At 51.7% G+C, this 12009-nt stretch overlaps 3 protein-coding genes across 3 annotated transcripts; 1 reads left to right on the plus strand and 2 right to left on the minus strand.

Annotated features, from left to right (window-relative positions):
* Nucleotides 1-90: 90 nt before the first annotated feature.
* Nucleotides 91-2993, plus strand: AYO21_00231 (hypothetical protein; the record flags this gene model as incomplete). The annotated part of the gene is made up of 3 exons (XM_022650221.1): nucleotides 91-741; nucleotides 2239-2730; nucleotides 2856-2993. 3 exons carry the CDS (start codon nucleotides 91-93, stop codon nucleotides 2991-2993), a joined length of 1281 nt encoding a protein of 426 aa, XP_022517547.1.
* Nucleotides 2994-3521: 528 nt separating this feature from the next.
* On the minus strand, nucleotides 3522-6757 carry AYO21_00232 (hypothetical protein; the record flags this gene model as incomplete). Its single annotated transcript, XM_022650222.1, has 5 exons — nucleotides 3522-5463; nucleotides 5963-5991; nucleotides 6047-6225; nucleotides 6305-6497; nucleotides 6626-6757. The coding sequence occupies 5 exons, from the start codon at nucleotides 6755-6757 to the stop codon at nucleotides 3522-3524; spliced, it is 2475 nt and encodes an 824-aa protein (XP_022517548.1).
* Nucleotides 6758-7840: 1083 nt separating this feature from the next.
* On the minus strand, nucleotides 7841-9388 carry AYO21_00233 (hypothetical protein; the record flags this gene model as incomplete). The annotated part of the gene is made up of 2 exons (XM_022650223.1): nucleotides 7841-8488; nucleotides 8852-9388. 2 exons carry the CDS (start codon nucleotides 9386-9388, stop codon nucleotides 7841-7843), a joined length of 1185 nt encoding a protein of 394 aa, XP_022517549.1.
* Nucleotides 9389-12009: the final 2621 nt, after the last annotated feature.

A 12009-nucleotide genomic window follows, 5' to 3' on the forward strand; every position in this document is an offset into this window, starting at 1 on the left:
CCCCCAGATTGACAGCGAGCAGTCAGACCATTTCATCCTCAACACGCCGCTTATCCTTTCGACGTGCCTTCCTTGTCCTTTTCCTTCTCAATGAGTCCGTTCCTCCCTCGTGAACCTCACCTTGACGACCCGTTGAGCAACGCGATGACACACATTTGCGAACCGGACCACAGTCCAATCTCCTGCTCACCGACCAACCTTCCCTCTTCAACCTCCAGTCACCGCGTCATTGTGACAGCCCTGCATCCAGACAACAGCGCCAGATTCACCAGAACGGTTATGGAGATGATAGACACCACGGTTCCCACTCAGTCCAACACTGCAGACGATGTGTCAGCGGAAATCGCGAGGTCCCAATGGGCGGAATGGCGAAGCGAAGATTCACAAGTCTCAGATCCGTCAACGACTGTGAGTGAGGTCGATCTCAGCACAAGTACAAGCTCAACGGCAGTCGAAAGCGCAAGCCGGACACCTCTATCACCATCATCCACCTTGCCTCTGCTGTCGACATCTCTGTCTATGACCACGGTTCTCACATCGTCGCCACTGTCATCACCCAGCTTTACTGTGACTTACAGTGGTTCACCTACATCCAGCGATTCAACCGCATCTTCTGCCGTCAACAACCTCGTCTCACCGCCATCCTCTGCCTACACCACGGGCATTTACATTGCGCTGGGAATATTCTTATTCTTTGGCATCTTGTGCGCTTTGGTCACCAGTCCTGCCATTGCGAATGCTGTCAAAGGATTGTTTAGGCGGGGAGGGAGAGCAACAGAGCAATGACGACAACAAACAGGAGCCGCATCGTGAGGGTGATCGGGAGCGACCTTCAAGCGTGGGATTTTGGTCCATGTGCACTTGAAAAAGAGCAAGATACCACCTAACAGTGAAATAATAGCGAGACGGCAACAATGTGCGGCAATTTGACCCGCATAAGACAAAGGGAGGATCAAAGCAGAGCGCTATTGTGTGAGTGACAGGAGTTTGGCGTGAAATTTGTGGGAGAATTCATGTAAGGGCCTGTTGAGGATAGTCTGCCTGTTGTCAATCGTGGAGAGGTTCCAGGTCAGCTGGCGGCTTTGTACAGCATATCCCAGTTGTGCAGTGTCCAATAAGTCATGCAACGAGTTTTCTTTCGGCGACAGTTAGTAATGTGGTGTGGTATGGTGCTGTTGACCTTGATAGCTTGTGGGCAGATACAGGGGTCAAAGCTTTCTTTTTCAATCAAATCAAAATTGTCTATGTCCTTGTCTGATGAAGCTTCTCAAAGAGTACCTACCAATGTGATCCCCCGAGGTTCTCTGGACTCCAATGGCGAGAAAATGCGGAGTTAGTTGGACTTGGCGGGAACATGCAGGGTAAGTAGGTGATTAGTATTCATTCATCCATTCACCCATTCATTCACTGCGGAGAGAGAGTGAGAGGTGCATGGAGGTATGTATGTATGGAGAATATAATGATGATGATGATACCCTATGATGTTGATGTGTGTATGTCTCTCTCTCTCCACCTTCAATGCTACATATTCTTTCCCTCTATCGCTATATCGTCAACTTTCACATTCCCACCGTCTTGATCCTCTGTACTCTGTTCTCCGTATCATCATCTGCTACTTCTGTCTGATCCCTAGGGCTTTTCTTTTCTGTGCATCTCCCCAGCCTCTCTCAGTCTCTCTCTCCCTCGTTGCGAGGAAAGCCTCTTTTAGAAGTTGATATCATTGATATCCTCAACTTCCTGGCCAGCTACAGCCAGAGAATAAGGACAAGGACGAACAAGGCAAGAGAAGGCAGAACTAAACCAGGACACGATGCCTTTTTACGAGGTGAGCCAGCATCCAGAAGAATATCCCCTATGAGTTGTGTTGTGTTGTTGTCGTTATTATATGTCTGATCTGCTCTGCGATACTCTGCTCGGCTCGGCTCGTTGGGGCTGGTCTATGTGTCTCCCCATCTGGTAGCTAGCTACCCATGAAGCGAGGGGAAAAGGAGGAAGAGAAGAGAAGGGGGTTTCAGCCTCGTGACGTGGTTATGTATGAGAGAGATCAACGTCTCGTTTGATATTGCTGCTCTGTCATCTTGACCAAATTTTGGCTACACTTGGCCATTCTGTCCCCCTTTCCAACTTCCCCCTCCCCCCTCCTCTCTCTCTGCGTCTGTTTGTGTGTATGGTATGCGAGCCATCCTATTCTTGGTTTGTGGCTCTTGGTGTTGAAATACCTCCTCTTGCACCTCACAGATCCAACACACGTACCCTCTCACGCGGGATCAAAAACACCGCTTCGCCCAGGCCGTCACGCGCCTGCACTCGACGACCTTTTTGACGCCGTCGCTGTTTGTCAACGTCAGCTTCCACCGTCTCTCTGCAAAATCCACCTCCAACTCCAAATCCAAATCCAAACCGCTCTCTTCCGAATCGTCGGCGAGTGATGCCAATGGTGACGGAGAAGACGAAGACGACGAAGAAAACACGTACTTTCTCGCCGGCGAGCCCGTGGTGCACAACCACGCGGGCCCGAACAGGATCCTCGCCATGGTGCGCACGTCGGCGTCCCGCACCAAAGCCGTCTTTGACGATCTGGCCGAGAAGATCGAGGCCGAGTGGTACGCTGTCGTCGGCTCCGATGCCACCGGCTCGGGTAACAAAGCGACGGCGACGGCGAAGAAGATGCACTTTATCGTCTTCTACCCCATGATCGCGGCACGGGAGAACGGCGTGACCATTCCGGATGTAAGTCCACTTCCACCTCCCCCCCTGGGCGGGATATCCCTATATATGTATTCCATCTACTCACTCATTCACTCACTCACTCACTACTGTACTTACTATACTCATCTACCTCGTGCAATTTGCAGGCCGGCTCCGAATCGACGTGGCTGCGCTCAAACATGCCCTTTTTCAAGACCCAGGCCCATGAGCACGACGACGACAATTTCCGCAAGATGCTCGACGAGATCGAGCGGCGGGATGATCTGAAGAAACTCATCGAGTGAAACCCAATCGACGGAGGAGTCTCGCGAAGCGAGAGAAGAGAAGGGAAGGGAAGCTTTTTAATCTCTTTCCTGTGTTGGGGTGACAACATCAAGCACTGAATCAATAATTAGTACGCGCGAGGGGGTGAAAGAGAATGAAATGCTCCAGGTCAGGTCAGAACGAGGATGTTCATTGCGCCGTTCGGCCGTTCAGGTCTATTCTCAACATCTTAGAATCACACTCGTTAACCAAGGTCAAGGCGAAATACAATTTCAACCAGGAAGCTCTGTGAACCAATCGATATAGTCCAGACCTCTGCTTGCCCACTCCATCCATGTCAAATCATGCTTGAAGCATGCCGCACTTGGTGCTTCTTAAGATATACCATACCTATACCAACCAACATGACTTGCTGCTTTCCTTTCTTGCCCAACAGAACCACGCCAATAATCACTGATGCCATCTTACCCTTTCGCCATCTTATCAGCAGCCGTGCGTCGCGATAAAGTACGGTCAAGCTGTCTACCAGCTGATGGTCCCCCCCTCGATTATCTATCATCCTCCATCTCGGAGACATCTGCCCTGATGATGACAATCTTGTCTCCCCTATCCCTAGCCTCGCGCTCTGGGCTGTCACGTATCTCTACCTCGACCTTGACACCCTGCCGCTGTTTCGAACCACTGTGGTTTGGTCCGGGGCTAAGACTGAACTGCTGCTGTACAGAGCGTTTCTGTTCCCCCAGTACAGGTCGATGGGTAGAGATGGATCTTCCACGAATGGGAGTGTGCGGAGGTTTCCGTGGACTTGACCCAGATTCACTCTCCGGATCAGGTGGTGCAGGTGGCGCAAAGACCTGTTTCTCTGACATGGCACGTTGTAGAGGAGTCCTAGGGGTGGGCTTGTTATCGCTGGTCTCGGCGAGAATTTTCAGGTTGTGGAATAGCTCTTTTTTGGGAGTCTGCGTTGACGTTGGCTCGACGGTTGTCTCTTGTCTTGTCTCGTCGTGGCTTGTTTCTGTCTGTCTTTGTGGTGGTTGGGTTCTAGTCGATCTTCGGCTGAGGCGACCTCTCTCGTCGTCTCGTCGTCGCTGCTCTGCATCATTTTTCTCGTTTGCAGCTTGAAGCAAATCCTTGACCTTACTCCGGACAATACTCTGTCGCGTGGAGGGATAGTGTTCGTCCTTCGCCTGCGCAGTGTCCGAGAGCCCCTCAGTCTCTTGAGGAGGCGCAGAGGTGCCCTTGTTAAAAATGCTCCATCTAAATGGCCAGCTCAATGAAGGCTTCCTGTCTTCCTGAAAAACATCGTCGCTCGCGGCGCCTTCGCCTGTAGGCCCGGGGAGTTCGGCTTCGACATGTTCCTTTTTCAATGTACTCGGAGGCCTGCTGGTCTTCTCTTGCGTAACAAGCGTTGGCAATGTCAAGGGAATCAAGGGAGTGCCAGGTCTTTCCTCAATCGTGTCTCCAAACTTGATGCGGTGAATCTTCTTGATCTCCTTGCGTGGAGGAGGGTGGTGATGTGGATGTGGATGTGATGGTTCATGTTCGTGTCCGAAGTGTTGACAAACTCGATCATGTTCCGTAAGATTTTGGCTGAGGCTCTCAAAGAGGGCAGCTCTCTGCTTGACAGGACTCAATTCGCTGGTTGGAACTGCACCTGGTTTCAGCTGCGGAGCGACAGGAGACTCTGGATTGTGAGTCTGTTTGCTACTTAAATCAGCCTGTTTCTGATCCTCCGTCTCCTTCCCCCTCTCGTACTCTACTCGCACTGATTCCTCACTGCTACGAGGCACGACGGATTCGGTGCTCCTTCGCGTCGACCGCGGACGAGACTGTGATGGGCGACGATCTTGCCGTGCGGATGCTCGACGAAGGACGAAGCCGGCTTTGGGCGCGAGATTGCCATGCTGGTCATTGGGAGGAACATCAGGTTTGGGTGAGCTATTCTTGATCGCGTCATCCAACATGTTGTTCAACTCGTCCATCGTATGGGAGCGGCCGCGAGATGGTTCTTCTCGATTCTGTTGTTTCGGGGCGACGGATCGAAGTCGAGATCTAGCCATGGTAATCTCTAGGGCAGGGTCGTTTGCGACGTTTTCCATTGAGCGATGCCGATGGACTTGATGACCGACTTGGCGCAGTGCAGGCCGCCGGGCAGGGGATCTTTCATCATCCGGTCCGTCCATGCTGGTGAAAGGCCGCAAAGGAACAATCTCGTGGTTGTCTCCTTTCTCATGGCTTGCAATCCTCTTGTGAAGGATGGAAGCGGCGTGCGGACGTCCCTCTGCTAGGGTCCCTTCGCTACTGTCCCTGAACGTTCTTCTAGCTGAAGATGCGAGACTGGAGTTCCTCCCTATTTCAGCAGCGATAGCACTGAACCCTTTGGCTTGGTCTAGAGCACGAGGTGGGAGAGAGAAGGGTGGGATGCTTGTCTCGAGTTGCTGGGCCGCCTGGAAAACTCGAACACGGCTGGCAACCGTGCCACCTTGCGAACTGGGCATTGATCAGCATGCCGGGCTCGACAAAGGTAAAGCAAGAGAACAGACCTCTGCGAGCTATCCATGTTTGGAGATGAGTAGAGCGGCTATGTTGATATGGGACCTATCATTGTGACCGCGGCGCTTTGAGGGGAGAAGTAGACAATAAATCAAGGTAAAAAAAATGTAACCCATGAGAAGAGAGCAGGCAAAGGATCGTTCCTGACGGGAGGCAGTGACGCACACAACAAAACCACGACAAGGCAGGAGCATGAACCACACGGGCCGGGGTTTAATGGGATGCAGAACCCGGATATCATGTCTCCAAGCACCTTCTCGCACACAAAGGCAATCTGGCTGCTCAACTGTTGTAGAGAAAGAGAACACGAACAAAGTCAAGTAGCACACGGAAATTGTTCAATTCAAGCCATCTGAGACCTGGATAGCACTTCTCATTTCCGGTGATCCCTCCGCCTTACTCTATATGTACAAAGCGTAGTGAATCAACCTCTTACTTCATTGCGGCTTGCAACGACTCGAGAACCTGTGTAAAGATGTTGTCAGCGCATCACTCGGTAGCCCAGCTTGTATAATCTCACCTCGAGCTCAATCTTAGCCTCCGCAATGTCTTGCTCGCTTCCACTCCCGCTAGCAATCTTTTGAGCCTCCGCTATTTGTGACTTAACCGCCTCTTCACTAAAGTCCTCAAGGGGGAAACCTTCAACGGCGTTTATGCTCAGCACGGAGTCTGGTTGAACGACGGCGAAGCCTCCCGAAACTGCCAGCAAGCCATTTGGTGTTAGTGATTGACTCTCTCAGCGTATAGTGTAGACCCTTCTTTTAACTTAGGAACGTACGGAAAAATTGTTTGCTTCCACCACTCTCCTCGATGATTTCGACCAAGCCCGGTTTCAGCTGTTCAATGGATGGAACGTGCTGCGCAAGGATACCCATTTCTCCGGACTCAGCAGGAATGTTCACCTGTACACTGTAGGAGGCGCTGTCAGCTCGGATCTTTTGGCGCGGATTCTTGGCCTGGGTTCGAGGAGGCTGTTGGGAACGTACACATCCTGTGAAGAATAGATGGACTAGATAATCGACCAAATTGTCAGTTCAGCTCTTCCAAGTACAATCCTCCTTCTATTGCTTTGCTGGCCAGGGAACTCTGGCGGACATACCTGGTGAGGAAGGGCCAGGGAGAGCTTTATTTTGTCGGAGACGGCCTCGGCGTACCCTCGTCGCTGGATCGGTTTCAGGGCAATCGTAGACCTGGCGCGTAGCGCTGCTCGGGACAGTCGGAGGGCACTCATGGTTAAGGCGAGCTCAGTGATGTTGGAAGAGAATGCCTGTGAGCAATATCAAGCTCCGATTGAGCTTTCTGCGGACCGTGATGTCGAGATGGGCCAAGCTGCAAGTCCGTAATCGGTCTAGGCCAGAAATCTCAATATGGGCAAGTTGGCCGACCCGCCAAGAACATTCCTCGAGTGCAACTGGCGAGGCTGCGAGGCTACGAGGCTCCCTCTCACCTATACGCCTCTCTCGTGTTTAGAATAATCGCTTTACATATTACTCGCTCTGCCCGAGCGAGGATAGCTTATCCGTGATTGACCAGTAAAGTTCATATCGACCAGATATATCTTCTAGGACAGTAACCGCCCAATGAGAGTCGGTTGTGAAACAAAATGATCTGTGACATTTGACATGTGCATCATCTGCATTCAGGGTCAGGACCGATAATCTCATCAGAAGGACAAGAATCGTCGAGAGCGAATAATCATTCATAGGTTTCTGGCTGTCTTGCCATCATAGGCGACACCCGACTGGTCACCTTATAATGGTGTTATATTTGTGAGGATATATGGTTACTCAACCCTCAGTGTTCGTAGAAATGCAACCCTGGATGCAAAGCGGTCACTTTGGCATCATCGCTTTAATCGAGATAACAGTTTGTACTCGCTACTCATAGAATGAGTGCGGACGGCGGGCTATCGTATCTTGCAGTAATGCACCAAGAGACCGTGGCTGTAGCTCACAACACTTTGGCCCATTCTGTCATGGTGCATGTATCAACGGCAGCACCCACAGACGACCCAAGGCCGGGTCATGCCATCGCTGATAGCATTAGAACGAATATAGATGCGCCGCAAAATGGCATCTCGATCCGGCACCGAACGTCAATATCCTGTGTTTGCTCTCTGTGTGCACTCAGGCTCTTCATTGCTGCAATTCGTAGCGGTTGAGAAGCACTGTACCTGGGTGAAGTGGCGAACCAGAATCATACCACCGCGAGTTGCGTCTAAAACCATTTAGTCCAAGTCAGATAATAACCAGTACGCTGGTGCGTTCGGTCATCAGCACTCGAGTGATGCGAACGAACTTCGAGACTGCCATTCTCAAAGATAAAGCTCTTCCATTCCTGCCGGCAGTTTGAACAACTCGAATCCTTCTTCTACCTTCTTGTTCAAGGGGTTTTCATCCATCCTCGCAGAGCCTGTTGCATTCTTTTCCCAACGATCCAGAAGACCGACGTCCCACTCCTGAAAGGTTCGCGCCGATGGGGGAAGGATTTCTGTGCTTTCTTCCAAGGTCCGTCTGAAATCGGAAAAGTCTTCTTCGGGAACAACAAGCTCTTCACAGTTCGAACCAGCACCATCCAGAAATTCCTCTGGGTTAGAAAGCGATTTGTAAAATACCTTCATGGCCCGGTGAGCAGTGGGTCCACGTTTACTGCTGGAGTAATAGATATCAGGATTGAAAATCCAGAGGAGAAGACCTGGACGCCCACTTTCGGACTCAGATGGCTTGTCGTCATGGACGACCACCCTGCGATTGACGGAGCTCCCAATGAGTGACAGCAGCTGAGCGGTCAGAAAGACAGCTGCCGGGAATCGCTCGGGCGCTTGGCCTTGCTCTGGAACTACTGCTAACCTGGACTTGTAAAGACGGTAGTTGTTCTCACCCGCTGCGCCAGATCCGAGCCAGCCGTTACAAGCAAGGCAACGAAGACTATCGACGCCTTCCTTCGTAGCATCCTTGGTCACCTGAAGAGAGAGAGTGTGTGTCAGCTGGAATGTACCTCGCACATATCCCTTCGCACAGTACGGCTCAGAAGCGCCAAGGTGAAATGAGGAGGTGTGGTGTGGTCCCGAGCGGCAGAGCATCCATCACTGAAAAGGAGGTTGATACTACCACCAGGTCACCGATCATAGATTTGATGTGCGGCGAATGTATCAGAAACTAGATCAATAGATTCTTGGTTTTGACGCCTGAAAAGCTTCTTTCTTTACGCCGACGATGACGACCGCAGGCTTTGCTGCTAGGGATTCAGTGGTGGTCCAACTCACCTCGATATTCACACAATCTTCTCCACACAAGAAAAACGAAACGGTATCCACTAAACCCACCCCAGGAGAGGGAGTGACTCTACCCTTTGCGGCGATGTTCGCGGAATGGGCTGTTTGATCATGCGTAGACGGCTTGTTATGAGGTTTGTGGCAGAACCAAAAGTCCATCAACTCGGCCCAGTTCTCGCTTGGCAAATCTTTCCAGGTGACGACTTTGTCCGACATCAGAATAGTAGCCTCGCATTGGTTGCAGGAAATAGAACTATGTCTATGCAGGCTGACTGCAGACCAAGGTGCTTCGATATCGCTCAATCCATCACTTGCAGACTTTAGCTGCCCAACGTCGTCGATCTGCAACCGAGTCGAGATTTCTGTCCTCTTATCAATGGGAAATGTGACGTGAGCAGTGCCCGAAATCTGAGTTGGGAGATAGATGCTGGAAGATTCACCGTCGTGAAGGGCGGTGATGACTTTCTTGTCTGACGAAAGTAGTATTTTCGTGTGTTCATTCTTCTCCGTTTGTAGAGAGGCGTGCAGAGTTAATTGCCCGATGTGGGTCAGGGCTTCCGCGTAAAGAACAATTTTTGGCTTAGGCATAGTCGCAAGGCCCTGGTGGCGTGACAGATCATAGCAGTCCTGGACTTGTTTCAGGAATATGGATGGTTACAACTCGAACTTTTGAGAGGACATGTGGGGTTTTTGACCGATCAGGGTCCTGGACAACGGGTGGGAGCCTCAGAAATCCAATCAAACCGTGTTTCAGGACGAGCCGAGGATCGTTAAACGTCTACTCGTCTTCTCAGAAGTCCCGAGGGGTTTGTAATGGAATAGCTGAGCTCTTGAAACAACACAAATGAGGCGGGTTACCCGTAAGAGTGTCGCTCAGGCTATACGAGAGGGGTGGTGAAGGAGTGTCTAGACCGGATCAAGGGAAGGGCGAGTGGTGTGCCTTGAGAGAGTGGTGGGACGGTTTTGGGGGTGGTGGAAGAAAACCGGCCTCGGTTCGCTGCCGAGCTGACGTTTTCAAGAGTTGGCTTCCACCCGTTCCAAGTGGGTAAGGAAATACAGAGGTGAGCAAAAGATAGGAACGTGGTCGATGGTCTTCTTGAGGGCGAGAAAAACAGCCTTGCCAAGCACCGGCTGAGGCTAACAATACTCAATGACTTGTGGTCACGCAAGAGCGATTTTGCGGTTGCTCATAGAAATATGGGCAGCAATCTGAGCGAGAAAGCAGCACCGATGTGCCACTGCGAGGAAGGAGGGCGCAAGCCGTCGATGGCTCTTTTTGGCAATGCCCGACGAGGCGGTCGTCGTGAGCGAGCTATGACTGTGTGTCGGTGTGTTTGTCATCGAAGGGGGGAGACGACGATGCCACGGGCGCAGCCTGGCAAAGCTTGCGAGTTGCGTTCGAACTGAAACTTGGCTTTTCCGGTGGGGTATATGCCAAGCAGATTATGTGTGTTGTGATTGGCTACTGGCTCCGCGTAAGTCTGGGCGGAATCGCGCTTCCACCATCACAACCAAGACAACTTGGGCTCTGGCACACATCATTCCCAACCCTTCGAGAACCACAATAGTTCCGAGAAACACCATCCCAGAACAGACCAGTTTCAAGAATGCCGTCTGAACTCCCCCCGATGAAGCTATTTCTCATGGTGAGCTAGCATCCTTGCAGAAAATCGACGGTGCTTGTTCGGCCTTTGTAAATCCTACCACACGCCCCTCATCCATCATGCGTTGATCACTTGCGCACTCGCCTCAAAGAGCATTAGGATGTCGCAAAAATTCCCTGCGGCCACTCGTAACACGACGTCTATTCTCTTTCCCCCCTACTTCATCCCGTCATCTAACCGGCCCGTCCCTAATCGCGCATCCTGACAGAGAAGTCGGGATCCGGAGATCAGGGTGCCGCAAGCTTCTCAATCCTGAATCTATAACTACATGCCCTGAAAAAAATTGGATGGCCATATTCTCCGGACATTCTAGGTGTCCTCTGACGCACAGCGCGTGTGCACCCTTTCCCGTGTTCGGATTCGCCGCGGGAATCTTCCCCCCTCCCCCATAGCAAGCATCCATTGCCATGGAGGCAAACCCTGACACCGCACAGAAGCATCTGCATCACCATTACCCTGAAGAGTAATTGGCCCCTTGCCCCTCACTATGATGCAGCCCTTGGATTAGTCGGTCCATCCTTGTACAGGGAATCTTCTTAGCATGATCGTATTCGACAACAGGATTCGAGGCCCTCTTTTTAACAGGGATGCCCACATTTGTGGCATCTAGTGCCGCTGCAACTATCTGTCAGCCTGGCTCAATTGTTGCTGCTGTTGAGGCGCAGTGGCTGCTGCGAACAGGATAGAAACCCTTGAGCAGAGCGAACTTACGGAATGACCCAGACTTCTGCTCCCTGGCTTTTGCAACGGGGGCACCGTACTCCGTTCATCTTCACCTCGAATTCATCAGCTTCTTGCTTGGGCTATGCTTCCAACAATGGGAATCACCGGTCTAGCGATAAGATTCGGACGGCTCTGAGGCCGAGTGATCGGGTTCGCCGATTTCCTCTTGAAGGATGGGACGCTGTCGAGAGTCCTCCTTGTAAAGGCCATGATGCGTGGGCCGAGGACGAGATATTGACGTGGGTATTCAGACTGCCTCTGAAGGAATCTGGATCTGCACCTTGGAGTCGCAACAAGGTTCCGCTAGAAGGAAATGGACATAGGGCTGGCCGGAGTAGTGACTTGTTGACCATTATATATCCTCTAATTACCCAAACATGAGCTCCGAAAACCTGGCCGGCACAGGAACCTCATATCCGTCCGTGGAACTCAAAAGTTCCAAGGACTGGCAAGGTCCAGCAGGAGGTCCGTACCCACCGGTATGCATGCTGCCTTGAAAAAGTAGTTGTTCTAACCCCGGCCTTCGGATTTTGCTGACTCTATATCCTCGCCCGGTGCCATGTGAGGAAATGGAACGACCTTCTGCCGACTGCATTGACAAGTCGTGGCCTCCAGTCATCAAGCAAGCTGAAGTCTCACCAGACAACCGGCGGGTCATCGTTCAAGAGCGGAATATCTGGGTTCAAAGGTACCAGTCTGTTTTCCGAACGTGTCTGGCTGGGAAATGGCTGCACTCGCCACATGTGCGACGACAGATACTCGTAAGTCAGAAGCAGTCCCACCTGTCATGTCACCTGGTAGGGGCATTCCAATCGCGCTGAA

This window comes from Fonsecaea monophora, assembly GCF_001642475.1.
Source record: "Fonsecaea monophora strain CBS 269.37 chromosome Unknown Scaff1, whole genome shotgun sequence".
Taxonomy (NCBI): domain Eukaryota; kingdom Fungi; phylum Ascomycota; class Eurotiomycetes; order Chaetothyriales; family Herpotrichiellaceae; genus Fonsecaea; species Fonsecaea monophora.